The following is a 19,989-nucleotide window of genomic DNA, read 5'->3' on the forward strand; positions in this document are numbered from 1 at the left end:
ATTCCTCCTCCATCGCCACCATCCCTGCATGAATCAAAGCATTGCGCGCTGACGTCCGCACGAACTGAGGTATGAAAAGGGCAGTTGGTTCTGTTGCATGATTAATTTACATCATTGGTGAGGAAGGGTATGAAGGGGATGTTGGCGGTCAGGTCGTGTGGCACATTTTTCGCGGGAGAAAGATCTTCATTGAACGAGATTTTTTATTACTATTATTATTATTTTGAGAAACTGCCACACGAGATGAACGGCCGACTACTTACTGACACGGTCGCGCGCCACAACTTGTTACATGTAGCACGGGAATGCGCAGGGCCCAACTGTACATGGGCCCGAAAGATTAAAATAAATATTCTAGTCCGAACTGGACCGGATACCGCCGAAAGAAGCCAGGCCAGCCCAACTTCCCTTCCTCTCCGGCACCGCTCGTCCACTCCCTCACTCACTCACTCACCGGAACCGCCACGGCAATGCCGCCGCCGATGGGAATGCGGGCGCTGCTGCTGCTGCTGCTCCTGCCGCTCGCCTTCGCCGCCGCCGGCAATGCCAGCGCCGGCCCTAGAGAAGCAAGCCCGATCAAGAACGTGGTGGTGCTGGCGCTGGAGAACCGGTCGTTCGACCACATGCTGGGCTGGATGCGCCGCCTGCTCGGCCTCCCCATCGACGGCCTCACCGGCGCCGAGTGCAACGTCGGCCCCACCAACTCCACCCTCCCGCCCGTCTGCGTCTCCGCCGACGCCACCCTCGTCGTCCCCGACGACCCCGGCCACTCCTTCGAGGACGTGCTGGACCAGGTCTTCGGGTTCCGCCCCAACTCCACCGCCGCCGACCAGCCGGCTCCCCCGACCATGTCGGGCTTCGTGCGCTCCGCGCTCTCCGTCAACTCCCTGCTCTCCTCCGCCGTCATGCGGGGCTTCACCCCGTCCCTCCTCCCGGCCTTCTCCGCGCTCGCCGCCGACTTCGCCGTCTTCGACCGCTGGTTCTCCTCCCTGCCGGGCCCCACGCAGCCCAACCGCCTCTTCCTCTACTCCGCCACCTCCCACGGCGCCGTCGCCCACGACAAGTGGAACCTCCTCCGCGGCTACCCGCAGCGCACCATCTTCGACTCCCTCGCCGCCGACGGCCGCCGCTTCAACGTCTACTTCAAGACCATCCCCACCACCCTCTTCTACCGCAACCTCCGCACCGTGCGCGCCGCCGCACAGAGCTTCCACTTCTACGACTCCGCATTCAGGGACCACGCCCGGAGGGGGCGGCTGCCGGCGCTGTCCGTCATCGAGCCCAGGTACTTCGACCTCACCGGCACCCCCGCCGACGACGACCACCCGGCCCACGACGTCGCCAACGGCCAGAGGCTCGTCAAGGACGTCTACGAGACGCTGCGGGCCAGCCCGCAGTGGAACGACACCCTGCTCATCGTCACCTACGACGAGCACGGCGGCTTCTACGACCACGTCGCCACGCCCGTCGCCGGCGTGCCCAGCCCCGACGGCCTCAGGGGGCCAGTGCCATTCTTCTTCAAGTTCGACCGGCTCGGGGTCAGGGTGCCGACAATGATGGTGTCGCCGTGGATCAAGAAGGGGATGGTGGTGGGGCGGCCGCCGAACGGACCGACGGCCACATCCGAGTACGAGCACTCCTCCATCCCGGCGACCATCAAGAAGATCTTCAACCTCAGATCTGATTTCCTCACCAAAAGAGACGAATGGGCGGGCACATTTGAGCACATCTTCACCCAACTCGACCAACCAAGGACAGATTGCCCAGGTACTACAACACTAGTACTGAGAATCTATCACATGAACACAATGGGGAATTTTGCAGGATTATGGTCAGAGTTCACTTAATTTAGCAGAATTATAGTCACATTTCACTTAATTTAGCATAATTATAGTCGCATTGCACTTAATTTGGATCCTGTCTACTTAATTTAAAGGTTACACAGTATGAAATGAACAAACTCTGTTCTTGTTATCCTTACAGAGACTTTGCCAGAAGTGCCATTTGAGAGAACAACACCAGCGAAAGAACATGGAATTCTCTCAGATTTCCAGCGTGAGCTCGTTGAATTAGCAAGCTTCTTGAACGGCGACTACATGTTGACGAGTTTTGCTCAGGAGACGCAGAAAAAGATGACCGTGAAGCAGGCCGACACGTATGTGAGACGAGCCATCAAAGGTTTTCTGCACGCAAGCAGGCAGGCCAGACGGTTAGGTGCAAATGAGTCTGCAATTGTAACCATGAGATCATCTCTGACAAGTAAGAGTACCACCTCAAGACCTTAACTAGATAATACTCCCTCCGTCCCAAAAATTTTGTCTTAGGTTTGTCTAGAAATGGATGTATCTAAATACTAAGATGTGACTAGATACATTCATATATAAATAATTCTTAGACAAGAATTTTGGGACGGAGGGAGTACTTAGCAAGGCTAGCATCTACGATATTGTGAAATATTAGTGTATATGAAATGCCATGTAACATGATCATAACTGAATAGGGGGCTCCAAGAGCATCCGTAATATAGCCCTGTTTGCCAATGTAACACTCATTTTTACCTCGAAATATAGAGTGTGGATCTGTGGATCATTTCCTTGAATTTTGTTACAGAGGAACATATTATTATATATAACGAAGAGTTGTGGAGGATAACTTGTAGTTCTGGTTAGTAGCTCCGGCTATGAATCTCTGGTTCCGTCGTTGATGAAATCGGAGGGGGGAGCCCTCTTTTGATACTAAATAATTGTCTTTGACAAATAGTTACCTGGGGTGCTTTGTTTGTTTTAGTTTATTGTTCACTGAGAGTGGTTGTAGGGATGTATAAAATTTATCTTCTTATTTATTTATTCTAGAGTGGACATTATTTGGTTTATATGGGGCATAACCCATTGAGCTTCTGATATCTCAACCTCTCTATGGCAAAGCCTAGCTAGTCAACATCCCAATAATTATTTGTACTTTTGTGAGCATGATCATCGGAATCACTACCATAGCAGCCACAGAAGGGAAGAAATCAGGTAGTACTAGTAACTAGGCTGACCCGGTGCTGGATTCCCCAAGAGCTTTGTAACATAGTTATAACTGAGCAGGGAGCTCCAAGAAACTTCATAATATAGCACTGTTTGCCAATGCAACTTATTTTTACATTGAAATGTGGAGTGCACATCTGGGGATCATTTCCTTGAACTTCGTTACAGAGGAACATATTATAGGTAACAAAAAAATTCGGAGGACAACTTTCTTCGACAAATGATAACCTGGGGTGCTTTGTTTGTCATAGTTTACTGGTTACTGAGACTGATTGGTGGAATATATAAAGCTTAGCTTCTTATTTATTCATTTTAGATTGACCATGGTTTGGTTCATATGGATCATAACCCATTGGGCTTCTTATCTCTCAATGTTTCTTCTGCAAAGCCCAGCTAGTGCAGTGGCAGCTATTGAGGAGGGATCCATTCTGACAAGCATATCTGCTTGTGAATAGTCAGGATTTCTTCCTCGAACATTTCAGTCATTTGTTGTTTTTCTGTGGACATATCATCTGCAACACCTTTGCTGATGCTGGATTCACCTTTGCATCTGTCTTTATGACTCTGTTTTTTTTGTTTTATCAAGTGATTGCGCTTGTTACCAAACTTTCAGTCAGATTTGTATTCTTTTTCGTATTCTTGCAAGTCATACTAGATCACTATCATTGTTTAAAGCAGGGGACCTTAAGTAGGTAATGAAATTACTGATTAACCTGGAGTTGAAACAAGGTCCCTTTCGTGCATTGATTCGCAAAGCAAGCAACCAAAGGCTTCATCGTGCATGCATGGTCCATTTCAGCACACCACTAGTACATTCTTGTTTTGCTTTGGCAGCCGACGCAGACATTCCACTTACTCCCTAACCGATATATATTCTCAGTCTCACCCACGGACACACACAGTCATCTAATCTTGTCAATTTGACAGACCTATGAACAGCATGCTTTAACCTGTCAAGTCACGATGAAGACTTGGTATGAGATTTGCGGTGATCCGGACTCTACTAGTAGTACTTTACCATCGTCCTTCATGTTCTCGAACGCACATCTAAAATGCGTGTCGTTTTAATTATGATCATCTTTCATGCTCTTGCTTTTTTGAAAGTGATGATTCTTGTGAGGAAGACAACCCTCAAGTCGCCAGTAACTATTGCCTATCGGTGTAACTTGGTAACAATGAACTTGCTTTTGCTTGCTGTTTATCTGGAACTTGGTAAGGCTTGGTGTGCGGCTATTTAGGTGTCCTCTGCCTATCCAGTTCATCAGTCTGACTTTGAAGTGCAAGCTGTTTGGCCTCCACCAAGCAATGGTTAACCTAGCTGACCTTCCTTTCTGAAGCCATGTACTCCTACATATACAACGTTCTTTTAGACAAATTCCCCTTACCAACAATAAGTACCTCTTAGCTCCTATGCAAGCAGTAACCTGCTGACTTTCTTTTCTCATCAGTCTTACGAAAACATCTGAATTATATTATGTTCTACCCCGTTTATTGTGAGACAGAAACATGAATGGCATGACATACTAGTTAGTGGTTACTTCTGTTGACTACTCCAACACCAATCATTGATCCCTTTAATTTACTGGACACCAGATTGCTTAGGAACAGAAAATTCCAGCCTTTACAACTGCCTCTTAACTGCTCAAGTGAAAAGTAGTCCATTTTTAGTGCTTATGAAAGACTTGACTGTCCTTGCCCTTCCCTGGTGTGGTTAAAGTAAAGAGGCCACGTTTCTTCCTGGAATGAATGGAATGTGTAAGCATGAAAGCTCTTCTGCAACCTCCTTTCCTCCATCTACCGGCATTGTATGGCCACCATATAGCACTGCTGCACAAAGAGACATAGCATCCTCTATTCTATCCTAGGAGGAGGAGGCGGAGGCGGAAGGTAGAGAGGGGAGAAGAAGATGCAGGACTGGTCCTGTTGACAGTATCTTTAACTAAAGTGACATTTTGATTATCAAGGGAAATTATCGGTAACTTGGTAACCTAAATGACATTTTAATTATCAGTGGCTGTTCACAATTAACAAGGAATTTACAAAGCTTTAACCTGTCAAGTCATGATGAAGACTTAGTATGAGGTTTGTCTGGACTCTACTAGTGCATATGCTTTAACCATCTTCTTTCATTCTCTCGAACGCGCATCTAATTGCGTGTCATGTTTTTAGTTACCGTCATCTTCCATGCCTTTGCTTTTCGCCGAGACAGATTTCAAATCATCAGTAGCTATTGTCTGATTGTGTGAGTTGGTAACAAGGAACTTGTTTTTGCCAACTGTTTTATCGGGAATCCTTTTTTGTGTGGTCAGGAAAATCTTTGTTGTGAGGATCTCTATTGAGGTGTCCTCTTCCTATCCAGTTCATTGGTCTGACTTTGAAATGCCAGCTTAATTAATTAGGTGCCCTCACCAACCAATGGTTAACCCGGCTGACCTCCCTTTCTGAAGCCATGTATATACCCCTACACAGGCAGCTTATTCACCTTGCCAACAATTAATTAAACATCTGAATTACTGTAGTATAATGCATGGTATATTGTGAGAAAGAAACATGAATGGCATGGCCATACTAGCTAAGCTACTACATCTGTTAACAACTACTACAACACCAACTATTGGTCCTTGATTCATTCTACACCAGGTTGCTTAGGAACAGAAGAGGCATGAATAGCATGTTTTGTGAGACAGAGAAGCATGAATAGCATGAACGGTATATTGTGAGACAGAAACATGAAGTCATGAACAGCATGCCATACCTGTTGCTACATCTGACCAATTACTGATCCGTTTAATTTATTCTGCACCGTATTGTTTAGGAACTGAAATTTCCGGCCTTTCTAACTGCCTCCAACTGCCCAAGTGAAAAATGGTCCATTTTTTTATCAGACAAAAAAGTAGTCCATTTTTGGTACTCCCTTTTCCCGGTGTGGTTAAAGTAGAGAGGGCCGTGTTTCTTCTTCCTGGAATGGATGGCATGTGCATGAACGAAAGCTCTGCTCCAACCTCCTCCTCCTCCTCCATCTACTGGTATCCATTGTATGCATGGCCAGTATATAACACTGCACAAAGAGATAGGCTGCCTGCCTTAGCTTAGCTGCTATATACACAGAGAAGCAGCGAGAGAGAGCATACTTCTGTTCTACCTTAGGAGGAGGAGGAGATAGAAGGTAGAGAGAGTGGGGAGAGAAGATGCAGGACTGGGCTGGGGTGTTCATCCCGCTGGTGCTCTTCATCCTGCTGTCGCCGGGGCTGCTGTTCCAGATCCCCGGCAAGTGCCGGATCATCGAGTTCGGCAACTTCCACACCAGCGCCGTGTCCATCATCGTCCACTCCATCATCTTCTTCAGCTTCGCCGCCATCTTCCTCGTCGCCATCGGGGTGCACATCGACCTCGGCCCCTAGGCCGAACCCGGTGTTCCGTGTTTTCAGCACCCATCAGCTGAACATGTAGCTCATCGGGTTGGGTTCTCTGAAAGTTTAGGGCCTTGTTCCTGTCTGTTCATGCATAATAGTGTCTCTCGCTCGCTCACCGTGTCCATCGGCAGTGTCGCCGTGGTGATTTTATGGATGGAACGGAACTGGTTCTCTGCTCCTAGCTAGATTCACTTGCCTCGAGATAAATAAAGCTCTTCCGTTTCTGTGACACTTTTTGTCATTCAGATTGCTTGCATTTCCCTTGTGCCTGAAGCTGCTTCAAGAGAGGACGAAGCAGGTTAGCAGTAGTAGTTACAGTGTCTGTCAGACACAGTGTTGGGTCGGGTAGAAGGATTGTTTGGTGCGGAGTCGCGGTAGGATGTGAGTGGTGCAGTGCAGGAAAGGAACAAGAGGGAGAGCGTCCATCAAAGTACCCAGCTGAGGGACAGTGAGCGGTTCCTCGTCCTAAATAAAAGAAACACATAGAACATTCAGTGGAGAACTGAGCCTGATTTTGAGAGTGATTGAGATAGAAAATTGTTCCTAGCTTCTAGCTAAGATTCGGGCACCTCTGAAAATAGTTTTTCACATTCTGTAACCTACATCCCTGTTCAGATTGTTAGCATTTCTCTTCTCCCTGAAACTGTTTCGGCGCCGTTGCACCGAGGAAACAGGTTGGTAGTTACCGCGTGTCTGTAAAATGAGCGTAGGTAAGACCATCTCCAACAGACGCGTGCAGGCGCGACGCACAAAAAAGAATTACAACACGTGCAACGGTCATTTTTGCGTTTGAGAAGGCAGTTGCTTCACCAGGCGCTGCAATTTTTTAGCGCGCCAGCGTGCCGAATAGAGCGCGCACCCAACCGGCATAAAAACAACACATATAAGATGATCTCAAACATCCAAAACATGCAAGGTAGGGACAAACAAGATGACCACAAGCAAGTTCATGACAAACAAGTTCACACAAACGAGTTAAACATGAACAATCATTCCTTATCTTTTTCCTCCTTCGATTTGTCCTTTTCTTCTTCCGGTTCTTCATCTTCTTGATTGTACTCTCCTTCGTTGGAAAGTCGGACCAATTGGTAGAGCCAACACCCATAGTCGACATATATGCGTCATCATTAAAACTACAAAGTAATATGATAAAGAAAAACTAAATGAGACTACATATGTGCGAATTTGTCAACAACAACAAAACAAAAACAAAAATTATACCTTGTGAGCATTTCATGGAGTATTATGTATGCATTGGCCGTCAGCGCAACAAATTGCAAGCTTTCCGGCGCTTCGGGCGGCGGAGACGCGGCCGGCCTCACTCATGCCTTCTTATTCACCGCTTTCCTCTTCTTTTGGGTCGCGGCCGCGGCCGCGGTGGCCGTCGTTGTTCGTTTGGAGTTGGAGCTCCGTGGCGCGTTCGCTCGCGGCGCGACGCCACCCTGCACGCTCGTCCAGGACGGCATGAAGAGCCCATGCACGGGGCCGTTGTTCGGAGCCATAGCGGTGCTGGCGCCGGCGACGGAGGTCAAGACCGCGCTAGGGTTTGCAGCCGCGGCGGCGGAGGAGGAGAGGTCACGCGTGGGTTGGGGGAATGTCGGAGTGTCCGTCGATGGCTGGAGGTCGCCGGGACCGGCGACGGAGAGGTCACGCGTGTATGGGGTTAGGGGGATGTCGGAGCGCCCGTCCATGGCTGGAGGTCGCCGGCGCCGGGGCGGAGGTCAAGCCCGTGCTAGGGTTTGCAGCGGCGGCGGCGACGGCAGAGAGGTCGCACGTGTATGGGGGTTAGGGAATGTCGGAGCGCCCGTCCATGGCTGGAGGTCGTCGGCGCCGGCAACGGAGGTCAAGCCCGCGCTAGGGTTTGCAGCGACGGCGGCGGCGGAAAGGTTGCGCGTATATGGGGGTAGGGGAATGTCGGAGCGCCCGTCCATTGTTGGAGGTCGGCGACGGAGGTCAAGCCCGCACTAGGGTTTGCAGCGGCGGCGGAGAGGTCGCGCGTGTATGGGGGTTAGGGGAATGTCGGAGCGCTCGTCCATGGCTGGAGGTCGCCGGTGGCGGCGCGGGGTGGGACGAAAGCGGACGTGGACAGAGAGTTCAGCGGCGGTTGCTCGCTTCGCGCGCGATTTCTTTATGCCACGCGAGCGGTAGAGGACGTGAGAAAAAAAAAAACGCACGATGTCGTTTGCGCGCGAAGTGGTTTTTTGCGCTCTAGTGGTGCTATCGATTCGATTATGTGTGCGTTAAAATTCTAATTTTTTTTTCAGACGCCCGGTGTTGCCGTGTTGGTTTTTATGTAAAAGGGGGGCGAAAGCCTGCTTTCTGGGTACTGAGTGGTGCATGGAAAGGAACAAAATCCAGCTTGGGTGAGCGCGACCTCGTGCCGAAAAGGAAGAGGAATAAAAACGTCGCTGCTCCAGCTTTGGAACTTGCGCGTGTAAATTGATATACGAAAGTGGTTCAGAGCCGCTGCTGCAGCTTCAGTGTATCCTTGCATTCAGTGAAGAGCAGAGCCTAGTTTTGGTGGACGGCGTCTGTCTTGGCTAGTGTAGCTGGCTGCTGCGCCTGTTGTGCAGCCGGTATTGACAAGTGAGCATGCAGCCTGCGCCATAAAACCTCTGACAACGACACATTATCTGCACACACACACACACACACACCAGTCAAGTGTACAGTAGTTAGTTAGTAGTATCAGGAAATATACATATCACATGTTCAGATGGCGTAGTACACGAGGCAAGGCAGGATGATGAGAGGAAACCCAAGTGATCTTCTTCCAGAGTCCAGACTGCAAATAAGTTGTCTGGGTCTCACAGGATGCAGTGGCCTTGGGGTCTCAGAGGCCCTGATGTGATTGACGCGTTTTGTTTCGTTGCCTAGGTCCACTCGACACTTGGGCTCGCCTGCTAGTGACAATTTCTCGCCGGCCGGCCGGCCGCCCGCCCGCCACTCCCTGGACGGCACGGCAGCTCACACACCACACTATGATCACCGTCGTCGTCATCCTCCCTCCAACATTCTATTTATAGATGCAAGCTCTAACCAGGAGAGCAGCACTAGCCATAGATACACATAGCTGCTGAGAGAGGGGAGCGGAGCTCGCGCTCGTCGTCGACCGGACGAACATGTCGGGCGACTGGGGCCCGGTGCTGATCGCGACGGCCTTCTTCGTGGTGATGCTGCCGGGGCTCATCTGCGAGATCCCCGGCGGCGGGGGGCGGGGGCGGCCCGAGTTCCACAGCATGAAGACCAACGGCATCGCCATGTTCGTCCACACCGTCATCTTCTTCGCCTTCTGCGCCATCTTCATGGTCGCCGTCGGCGTCCACGTCTACGCCGGCTAAACCTCCGGCGCCATGCCTATACATACTGCTGTACTAGTGCTAGTGCATGTAAGCAAGAGATCCAGCGTGCCCTGTGCGTTCAATGTTCGATTTTTATTTTTCCTCTATTATGATCTATATGTGCTCAGGATTGTCTGTCGGTTCATCAACCTATGACTTATTGAATGGTTGATTTGAGCCATATCCCAAAATATATATAAGTGCAATTCAGTAGTAGTAGTAGTCAAAGAGGGCTATTCATCGACCCAAGAAATAAATATCTAACAAGAAAAAGATGACATGCCAGATTGGCATGCTCCAGTTTCACAGCTTTGATTTAGAAAGAACAAAAACTTTGATTTACATGCAACAGACACATCACAACAAACTCTTCTCCGTTCTTCCTTCAGTTGGACCAACAAAGCTTCGCCCCCTCTCTACATAATTTAATCATCAACCATTGTGTTCAACTGCGCTGAATTCGCACAAAATTCAGCGCCGCCGCCAACATCCATCGGGCACGGAACCAGTCGCCGCCGGTCGGTCACCAGAGTCTTCACAACTGGGTCTGCTTCCTGCTGCTGCTACTGGAAGGAGAAGAGGCCATCTTTTCGTCGACGTACTGAGAGAATTTCACCCTTGGCCCCTGTGTTCAGACACAAGCGACGTTAGCTAACTGGCTCCGGCGAAACTCTCATGGCAAACCGTGGCACGAGGTAGAGCAACCACTCACGGGGATTTTGCAGTGAGAGTTGAGCTCGGCCAGCATCTGCTGCCGACGCTCCTTGGCCACCTCCTCTACCCGCAACGCCCTCTGGCAAGCTTCCATCCGCTCCTGCTGCAATTTAACAGAAATGTTTCTTCAGTGCTAAGATTTTTTGAACACGAGGAGCGCGTATGATGCAAGTGAACACTAATGCTTCAGGCGGCTAAAGCCTTCAAACAACGCTAGTTAATTTATGACAAGCAAAAGAAACTAGCAGCACAGGCTAAAGGAAGAGTGCAGCTAAGTTTCAAAATGTATGTGGGTGAGAGCCTGGATTCACTAAAGTCATGTTGCATCAGTCTACAGCACAGTAGAATACAAGTTTCGACTGAGGAAGCCAGACCAAAAAAATAATTCATTAGGTGCATAGTTAATCTATGACAAGTACCAAAGCAACAATATAGTGTTTCATTGTCTATATTGAAAGTGTATTCAAGAAATGCAAGTATAGAACTTCATTAGAAGGACAAAGTGAGGTGTCGGTGAATACACTTACTTGGCCAGAAGATTTCTCAGTCAGGCTCCTAAGACTTGCCACCTCCTCCAGCAAGTTTACTACAATATCGTCTGCCTCTTTCATCTGCTTCCTGGAGAACTCAAAAGCTCTATCAGCACGAAGACGAAATACGCTGCAGTCCAAGCACATGCAGATGCCCTTGCACCCCATTGTATGCCTCTTAAGTATTCCCTTCTTTGGAGAAAGTTTCTTTGGAGAAAAGCCCCGTTTCTTCAAAAAGGAGACGCTGCTGAAAGCACCATTGGTAGGGGAGGCTCTCTTCGGAGAAGGGCCCTGTTGTTCCAAACAAGGAGAACCCCATGGATGCAGTGTGCCCACTTTACTCAACCCTGACTCAGCATGCGTAACACAACCAGTCATTCCCTCTGCTGATAAGAGTGTGTCAATAGAAGGTTCAGAAGGCTTGCAGATCATTCCCACATCAAGCAGTAGGTCACCAGGAGAAGCCACAAAATCCTGCGTCTCTGGCGCACCATGTGGATCAGCTCCACCATTCACAGTTACTGCCTTGGTAGGGCTACCAAGACCAGCATTCAAACATCCTGACCCTGAGCTCTGGAATTGATCTACTTCAGCAAGATCAGCATTGGCCTGTAACAACTTCTTTGAGTCACATAGCTGAGGCTGGTCTTTCATCAGAAATTCACCCTTGCCAGGTGTCAATCCACTTGATTCATCTCCATCTGAAGTCAATGCTGGTTTCTCTGTTACCTCTTTCATTTCATCTGTGTCACCATGCTGAGGAGATGCTTCAGAAACAGCAGACTGAATGTCCCTGCCAGTAAGAACAGAATTGTCATCTGATTTTATTGCCTTTTCTTCAACAATCACCACAGCTTCAGCTAAATTGCTTCCCTTTGCAGAGCAAACTGAGACAGCAAGCTGACACTGTCCACCAGCCAGGACAACATTCCTCTCTGATGTTAGCTCACCCTTCTCTGGGCATAATTGGTCTCCATCTGAAGCTAACACTTCTTGTGTGACTTTCTGCACTTCTGCTGTACTGCCATCCAGAAAGGCTTCTGCAACTGCAACAGCAGACTGAAGCGGTGCACCCTTCAGAAGATAGCTATCATCTGATGTTGATGTTATTTCTTCTACAATTCTGTCAAGTTCAGCTTGGTAGCATGCTTCAGGAGAGCCTTCTGAGACAGAAAGGTGATTTCCACTAGACAAGACATCATTCTCATGTGATGTTAATTGCTTCTCTTCAGAGACTGTTTGAAACTTTGCGATGTCTTCTTTCTGAGAAGAGGTTTCTGATACAGAAAGACAACAGCACACACTATAAGAACAAATACAACTCTAAAATAAGTGTCACGGATCATAACAGCAAAACACAGCAATGGACTCACCATTCTCCATGAGAAATGGCAGCATCCTCTTGTAGCTAAATGAGCTTCGATGGGGAACAAACTTTGACCTTATGCAGCGGGGAAGGGACTGAAACAGGCAGAAGAACAAATGATGTCAATTGGCATAACTATGCAGCAAATGCAATTAAACGTTGCTTAGTTTACACGTGCAAACAAGAGATGTAGTCTCAAGAGCTCACCGGCTTGCTGCTTGCAAGATCACCAGGTACAATCTTGGTTTCCTCTTTGACACTATCGCAGCAATCCTTCACCTCCTGGGCTCCTTCAGACTTTGCAACAAGCAGCTCTACAGACTCCATAGGAACAGGCTTCTCATCCGATTTTGATGCCTTCTCTTCCACTGTGCTTTCAGCTTCACCTACATTTCCTTCATCAGGGGTGTCTTCTGAAACAGGAGGTTGGCGCTGTCCACCTGCTGGGACAGCAACCACTGCTGCTGCGAATTCACCCTTCTCTGAAGACAATGGGTCTCCAACTGAAGCTAACTCTTCCTCTTGTGTAGCTTCCTGCACTTCAGCTGCACCGCCGTTCAGAGAAACTTCTACATTGGCAGGCTGGATCTCTCCACCGGCCTGGACACCATTCTCATCTGATGGCATTTGTTTCTCTTCAGACAATCTTCTGAACTTGGACCTGTCTCCTTCCTGAGAGGAGATATCTGGTACAGAAAGACAATAGCACACTATCAGAAAGACGAACCCTAAGAGAAAAACAGAGGACCACAATCAGCTGCAGACAGCAGTCGACTCACCATTCTCCGTGAGAAATGGCAGCATCCTCTTGTAGCTGAAGGAGCTCGGATGATGAACAAACTTTGACCTCGTGCAGCGGGCAAGAGCCTGAAACGAGCAGAACCACAGATTATCTCACTGCTACAAAGGAAATGCGACTAATCCTGCTTAATTTAAAGACACGGATTCGTAGTAGTATCGAGAACACTCACGGGCTTGGTGCTTGCGAGATCAACAGGGGCAACCTTGATTTCTTCTTTGACACTGTCACGGATCTCGCTGTCTGCTCCGGCCTTCACAACAGGCGGCGGCTCCACGGAATCCACGGGAGCAGGTCCGCCTTGACTCCCGTTCACGGGAGGCCTCTCACCAGCCAGCCCGGAGTCAGATCTGCCGAGCTCCTTGTTTGGGATGGCAACCTTGTTTTCTGAGGGCATGTCCTTGACGCTTGGGATGTCTGAACCTGGAAGGCACATTGGGGAAATGAGGAATGAACTGCGAGTACAAGAATCGTGAACACAGGGGGGAGGGGAACCAGGGAAGAGGGTGGGTGGTGTTACCTTTGTTGGCCATCTGGTTGAGGAACGGGAGCAGCCGCCGGTAGCCGAAGGAGGCCGGATCACGCACGAGCTTGGACCGCGGCAGCACCTGATACATACACCGACGAAGCGGGGTGAGACGGGGAACCGCGGAGAGGACGGGGGGTGCGCGAGGTACGAAACGGATCAAGAAACGGCGGGGGGGGGGGGGGGGGGGGGGGACTCACCGGCTTCCTCTCGCGGTCTTGGGCCGCCGCCGCAGGCTCCGGCGGGGTGCTCTGGATCTGGACGGATCCGGGCTTGGCGACGGCGGCGCATTCGGGGGAGACGTCGAGGGTCGCGGACGCGGGAGGGACGACGCGGCGGAGGCGGAGGTCCTTGACGGACGCGCCGCCGCCGGCGGCGGCAACCCCGCCCCCTTCGACGAGGTGGAGCAGGAGCTTGGCGTGGCGGCGGGAGGTGATGCCGCCGACCGGCACGGCCGGGATCTGCTGGCTCGGCATGGTGGTGGTGGGGGTGGGGGTGGGGGCGGCGGCTGCTGCGTTCGCGCGCGCCTCGGGCTCGGGAGCTGTCTGGGCGGGATTGGACGATGGGAGAGGGAGGGTTTGGGGGGGGAGAAGAGGACGGGATTAGGCGGCAAAGCTGGGCTCTTTTGGCGCCAAAACGGGGTGGAGGCGGGGGAAGAGGGAAGCTGGTGGAATTGAATTCTTTCTTTTTACGGAGAGAAAACCGCGTAGGCTTTTCGAAGCTTGAACGGTAAAAAAAATGCGGGGTGCCCCGCGAGAGTTCATCTCTTTCTAATAGTAGAAAAAATAAACGAGATTGCGTTTCTTTCTTGTTTTAGAGAAAATTTGTATGATAAAATTTCAGCTCTTGTTCCTGCGTGAAAACTGCCCAAAACGGTGAAATTTAGCGAACATACGATTGGTACCCCTATATGGGTGTAAGGGCATTTCTATCAAACCCGTTAAAAGGAGATGTTTTACGGTTTAGGTCAAAAAACGACGCCTAGTAGATCCCTTGAAACTTGTTTGGCTCTTAATTTTTTTTAAAAGCACCTAAAATTCATCCGCAAGAAGCTCATATGTACATTTTTGAAGACAATATATATTTCAATTCATAAACCGATAAAACCTCGTCGGAGGAGACACGTCGTTGCGGAACTAGCGGAAACCTATCCGGAACTCATCGGAATTCGTCACCACACGTCGGAAGAAGGCGTCCCACGCCGCAATTTGCCGGTGTCGATCCGAATTGCGGTCAGCTCGACCGTCACTACCGAGGCGAGGCCGTCCACGGGCAAGGCGAAACAGTCCACTAGCGGCTCAAATCGGAGCGGGGGGGAGGGGCGACGTGGAGCTCGCGCGGCCACACCAGAGAGCCTGCGTTCGGCGGCGTGCGATGTCGCGCTCAATCGGGGGCGGGCGGGGATGCGAGGGAGCGCGCGGTCGGGGAGGGTGGCATAGGGTTCCTCCACTGCACGCGTGGCCGGGAACAGGCTACGCCGGGGCGAGGAGGGGCGCTAGGGCGAGGCACGTCGTGGCAGAAGACGTGCTTTGCCGGGACCGAAGGAAAAAAGGAAAAGGGACTATATTGGGATATAATTTTATTTCTTATGTATGCTTTTTCTTGAGAATTTTACATCATAAAAATTGTTTGTGCGCCACTTTATACGCGTTTTTAAAGGTTAATTTATACGAAGTCTACTCGAGATGCTCTAATAGGAAAATGTTACCTTGAGTTGCGAGACCCAAATTGTGTGAGATAACAAAGGGTATATTTGGTTACTTAGATTAAGAGCATGTTTCAGACTACTCTGCTTCTTGAAATTTAGGGTCTGTTTGGTTAATGACTAACTTTGCCACAACTAACCTTAGACAAAGTGTGGCTATCATAAAAAGTGTGGCTAACAAAATGAACACCACAAGTGTGGCAAGATTTGGCAAAAAATTGAATGTATGACATGTGGACCATATAGCTAGAAAAGTGTGGCAAACCACAGGTGTGGCAATGAACCAAACACATGCATAAGGTATTGTGGCATGACTACTGTTAGGCGTGGCAACCTTAGGCTCGGAACCAAACAGCCCCTTAGCTCCGTTCTAGAAAAGACAAGTCAAACATGATAGCTCCGTGATATGTCGCTTCGTAAAAAAAAACTGAGGTACAACTTAAAAGTTTTTATGAAGCTCTTCACTGGGTGTTAAAAAAAAACTCTAAAAGCCGGAGTTGAGCGAAAATTACCCACCAATGCCGCAAGTAGGTGGATTCCCCTTCATTTATCTCCCCTCAACCAATCAAGTAGATTCTTTCCACCAAAGTTTCTATTCATGAAGCTGGAGTTAGATGGAAGCCAAACATTCTCTTAATAATGTTATAACTTCTGTATTAAACTGTTCCAAAATGTATTTAATAAAATGAAGCTGATTTTGCTAAAGTGAAGCAGTCCCAAATAGACCCTAACTCTACCAAGTCTGCGATATCCCCGATGACCCGTGGTTTTACAAATTTCCGCATTTTTCAAGCATGAGTGGGTTTTGCTAGAAGTTCGTATGTCTGTAAAAAAATTACAAACGGCTAGTAAATCTGGCCATCCGTCGGTGAGTGTCCTTTTGAGCTCGAGCACAAATGCACCTGCATGAACAATAAAATTGAAAAAAAAATCAAAAAACATTTCTAAAAAATTGATTTGTTTTTGTGATGAACTTTGCCAAATATTATAAATACTTGCAAATTTTCATCATGAGATCACATTCGTGTAAGGTGTGGAAAAAATCAGTATTTCAAAATGATTTCAAAGGTAGCATTTTCAAAGCATTGTTTTTGTTTTTTGTCACGCCTTACTAGAATATGATCTCATGATGAAATTTTGCAAACACTTATAACTTCTGTGAAAGTTCATCACAAAAAAAAAACAGAATTTTTTGACATGTTTTTTATTTATTTTTTATTTTACTGATCATGCGGGCACATTTGAGCTCGAGCTCAAATACTCCGCGTCCCCGTCCGCCCCTATATGTACCGGGTTGGGGGCTTTTAAGGGTTCGCGTACCGGATAAGCTACTACACAAACTGCCCCCTCCGCCTTCTCCTTTCTTTTCTTTGACGAGCAATTAGTCACGCATTTCTTCTTCTTTGCCACGGATCCATGTGTTGGAAAACATCGCATGGGAAACAAAAATTTATCTATGCTCATCAAGATCAATCTATAAAGACTAACATCTACGAGAGGGGGAGTGCATCTACATACCCTCGTAGATCGTTAAGTGAAAGCGTATAAATAACACAGTTGAAGTAGTTGACCATTTTTGTGATCCAAATCACAGTCTGTTCCGTGATCTCATCACGATTCGTCCCGCGATCCCATCACGATCCATCCCGATCTAGTGTCGAACGGACATCACCTTCGCGTTCAACACACGTACAACTCGATAACGATCTTCGGCCTATTGATCAAGCAAGAGGGGCGAAGAGGTAGCTAAATTCTCAGACAGCACAACGACGTGGCGACGATGGTGGTGAAACTATCCCGACAGGGCTTCGCCGAGCAGTTTCGGGACCGATCTAGTGGAGAAAATAACTAGAGGAAGGGAGAGAGGGATGCGCCTTGCATTAGGGTGTGGTTGCCCTCTCTCCCTTCCACTATATATAGGAGGAAGGAGGGGTGGTTGGGGCACCCAAGGGTTTCCCCTAGGGCCTTGGCCGTCGTCCCAAAGGAGGCATCCTTCTCCACCAACACATGTGGAGTCCTACTCCTAGTAGGACTCCATCCCCACTCGGAACTCCTACCTATCGCTCGCTTCGGCAAAGAGTCCCTCCCACAGGGTGACCCCCGACTAGTCCGGCCCAGTAGGCACGCGACAACTGTAGCTTAATCTTTTTCTACTTATTTCTTTTTCTTTTTCTTTTTTGGACGTTTTTTTCCGTTTTCCTTTTTTTCTTTTTTTATCAAAACGAACAAACGTTGAATTTCTTAAATCATTTTTTGAAAGTTTTTTTTAAAAGGAACAAATTTGAAAACACGAACAATTTTTTAAAGCAAAGACCTTTTTTGAATTTTGACAAAAGATTTCTAAACCAAGAACAATTTTGAAAAATCCAGAGCAAATTTAGGACCGCGAACAAATTTTTCAAGCATGAACATATTTTTTAATTTTAAAAATAAAATTTGGAAAACCCCAAACAAATTTTGAAGCAGGAATAATTTTTTAAAAGCACGAACAGTTTTTAAAAATCTTGAAAACAAATTTTGAAAATGAGAACAATTATGGAAAATCCTAAACAAATTCATAAACGTGAACAATTTTTGAAAATGCGAACATTTTTTTAATTTTGAGAACAAATTTAGAAAAACAAGAACATTTTGTGAAAAACATTTTTAAAAATCCAGAACAATTTTGAAATTATAGAAAACCTTTTAAAGCCAGAATATATTTATAAAAATTGAAAACAATTTTAGAATTTGACGATAAATTTTACAAAATTCCAAACATTTTTTGAAAATTCAGATTTTTTTTAGAAAATCCAAAAAATTTGTTAAATCACAATCCGAATTCGTACATTTGTTTTGGAAACGCAGTATTTTTTTGAAAAACCTGAACATTTTTTAAAATGTAAAAAAATAAGAAATATAATTTGAAGAACATTTTTGAAAACCCAGTACATTTTTTGAAAATCGAGAACATTTTTATAATAAACAATATTTTTTTACGAATTTGAAGAACAATTTTTAGAAATGCCGAACATTTTTGTGAAAATCCAGAACAGTTTTTGAAATTATAGAACATTTTTTATACCCAGAAAAATTGTCTAAAAAGCAAAAACATTTTTAGAATTTGAAAAACATTTTTTAAAAATCCATAACTTTTTTGAAATTTCAGATTTTTTTTGAAAATCCAGAACAATTTTTTGAAAAAGAGCAGAAACATTTTCCGGATTTGAAGAACATTTTCTGAAAATCCCAAACATTTTTTAAGAAATCCCGAGCATTTTATTGGAAAAAGAACAGAAACAGAATTTGAAGAACATTTATTGAAAACCCAGTAATTTTTTAGAAAATTGAGAACATTTTTCTGAAAATTATAAAAAAACGAATTTGAATAACAATTTTTGAAGATCCCGAACATTTTTGAAAAATCCATATCATTTTTTGAAAAGACACAACATTTTTAAAACAGAAACAGGAAAGAATAAAGAATAAAGAAAACGAGAAAAAAGAAAAAACAGGTTCAAGGTACCTTCTAGAAAGTTTCCAATACCGGGAAAAAACGTGAGAAAGTCTAGAAGGTACCCAAAATCGGGATTCCCATAACCGGTAATGGACCGACCCAGATCGCATCGCTTCCGCTTTATCCTTGTGCGAAGCCTCGACATCATGACACAAAGAGTGGCAAATAACATTTTCCCTCCCCACTAGGCCTCCTCCCACCTCTTGGCGCAATGGCCTTTAGGGGTTGGCTGCCCTGCTCACTAAGGACTAGTGCGCAACCTCTTAGACCGATGTGGCCCTTCCGGTGGGTGGACCTTTACCGATGGACCCCGAAACCCGTTCGTCATTCCCAATACACTACCGAAAATGCCCGAAACCATTCCGGAGCTCAAATATCCTCTTTTTATATATCAATATTCGTCTCCGGACCATTTCGAAACTCCTCGTGACGTCGAGGATCTCATCCGGGCTTCCGAACAACCTTCGGTCACCAACATACGTACCTCAACCAGGCCCGACCCTGAGGGGGGCGGGAGGGGCGGTCGCCCCAGGCCCCTGAACACAAGGGGGCCCCAGCCTAGGTGTTTCTCTATACTGTACTGGGCCTGAAAAGAAGTAGCAGCCACAACGCTACAAGCCTACAACACGTACGCTGAGATTGCCCCTGCCTTTCCGAAGGAAAAACTATCACTCCTTCCATCTATTACGCTTAATCTTTGGGATTCTTGTGTCGCGGTTTCCTATGGAGCTGCGACGTGGTCATTGGTCTAAGTAGCGGTGGTGGCACGCATTAGGGATCAAGGGGCTGGGCAAACTGGATTCTGCGACAACCACGACGCTATGCTCATTTGATTGATCGGCTGATTGGGCCTTCTGTTGGTTCACCATCAGGTAACACAACACATGGAGTTCTGATGAACGTTCGTTTCCCCTGATTGGTTGTAGGATTCAGATCTGTACCTTGTTAATTTCATCCAGCAGATTTTAATTTTGTGTTGATGTCATCTTGAAACTCGAGGGTTAATCCTGCCTGTTTCCAATTCAGCTTCCCACATTAACCTGGTCTGATCTGATAGTGTTGTGCCTGTA

The 19,989-nt window shown here is 47.3% G+C and overlaps 4 protein-coding genes across 6 annotated transcripts; 3 read left to right on the forward strand and 1 right to left on the reverse strand.

Moving 5' to 3' along the window:
* Nucleotides 1–219: 219 nt before the first annotated feature.
* LOC123439396 (non-specific phospholipase C6-like) lies at nt 220–2,652 on the forward strand. Of its 2 annotated transcripts, XM_045116113.1 has the most exons (3): nt 220–1,767; nt 1,984–2,259; nt 2,501–2,652. In XM_045116113.1, the coding sequence occupies exons 1-3, from the start codon at nt 471–473 to the stop codon at nt 2,596–2,598; spliced, it is 1,671 nt and encodes a 556-aa protein (XP_044972048.1). In that variant the 5' UTR covers nt 220–470; the 3' UTR covers nt 2,599–2,652. The 2 variants fall into 2 exon arrangements, with proteins under 2 accessions (XP_044972048.1, XP_044972047.1); XM_045116112.1 differs by having other exon boundaries at nt 224–1,767; nt 1,984–2,652.
* A 3,330-nt stretch (nt 2,653–5,982) lies between these two features.
* Nucleotides 5,983–6,671, forward strand: LOC123439397. The gene has a single exon (XM_045116114.1). It carries the CDS (start codon nt 6,218–6,220, stop codon nt 6,428–6,430), a length of 213 nt encoding a protein of 70 aa, XP_044972049.1. The 5' UTR covers nt 5,983–6,217; the 3' UTR covers nt 6,431–6,671.
* A 2,610-nt stretch (nt 6,672–9,281) lies between these two features.
* LOC123442747 lies at nt 9,282–9,964 on the forward strand. The gene has a single exon (XM_045118877.1). It carries the CDS (start codon nt 9,565–9,567, stop codon nt 9,781–9,783), a length of 219 nt encoding a protein of 72 aa, XP_044974812.1. The 5' UTR covers nt 9,282–9,564; the 3' UTR covers nt 9,784–9,964.
* A 33-nt stretch (nt 9,965–9,997) lies between these two features.
* LOC123442745 lies at nt 9,998–14,273 on the reverse strand. Of its 2 annotated transcripts, none has more exons than XM_045118876.1 (9): nt 13,919–14,273; nt 13,713–13,800; nt 13,365–13,615; nt 13,173–13,260; nt 12,601–13,079; nt 12,401–12,488; nt 11,025–12,304; nt 10,496–10,597; nt 9,998–10,408 (listed from the first exon to the last, which is right to left on the reverse strand). In XM_045118876.1, the coding sequence occupies exons 1-9, from the start codon at nt 14,192–14,194 to the stop codon at nt 10,319–10,321; spliced, it is 2,742 nt and encodes a 913-aa protein (XP_044974811.1). In that variant the 5' UTR covers nt 14,195–14,273; the 3' UTR covers nt 9,998–10,318. The 2 variants fall into 2 exon arrangements, with proteins under 2 accessions (XP_044974811.1, XP_044974810.1); XM_045118875.1 differs by having other exon boundaries at nt 10,496–10,600.
* Nucleotides 14,274–19,989: the final 5,716 nt, after the last annotated feature.

This window comes from Hordeum vulgare, chromosome 3H (assembly GCF_904849725.1).
Source record: "Hordeum vulgare subsp. vulgare chromosome 3H, MorexV3_pseudomolecules_assembly, whole genome shotgun sequence".
Lineage (NCBI taxonomy): Eukaryota > Viridiplantae > Streptophyta > Magnoliopsida > Poales > Poaceae > Hordeum > Hordeum vulgare.

Bases quoted from the DNA above. Each gene is read 5' to 3' on its own strand.
- LOC123439396 (XM_045116113.1), top strand. From the start codon at position 471: ATGCCGCCGCCGATGGGAATGCGGGCGCTGCTGCTGCTGCTGCTCCTG. The intron at 1,768-1,983 runs GTACTACAACAC...TTATCCTTACAG, and splicing joins ACCAAGGACAGATTGCCCAG to AGACTTTGCCAGAAGTGCCA. The intron at 2,260-2,500 runs GTAAGAGTACCA...ATAACTGAATAG, and splicing joins CATGAGATCATCTCTGACAA to GGGGCTCCAAGAGCATCCGT.
- LOC123439397 (XM_045116114.1), top strand. From the start codon at position 6,218: ATGCAGGACTGGGCTGGGGTGTTCATCCCGCTGGTGCTCTTCATCCTG.
- LOC123442747 (XM_045118877.1), top strand. From the start codon at position 9,565: ATGTCGGGCGACTGGGGCCCGGTGCTGATCGCGACGGCCTTCTTCGTG.
- LOC123442745 (XM_045118875.1), bottom strand. From the start codon at position 14,194: ATGCCGAGCCAGCAGATCCCGGCCGTGCCGGTCGGCGGCATCACCTCC. The intron at 13,801-13,918 runs GTGAGTCCCCCC...TGTATGTATCAG, and splicing joins AAGACCGCGAGAGGAAGCCG to GTGCTGCCGCGGTCCAAGCT. The intron at 10,409-10,495 runs GTGAGTGGTTGC...GTCTGAACACAG, and splicing joins ACTCTCACTGCAAAATCCCC to GGGCCAAGGGTGAAATTCTC.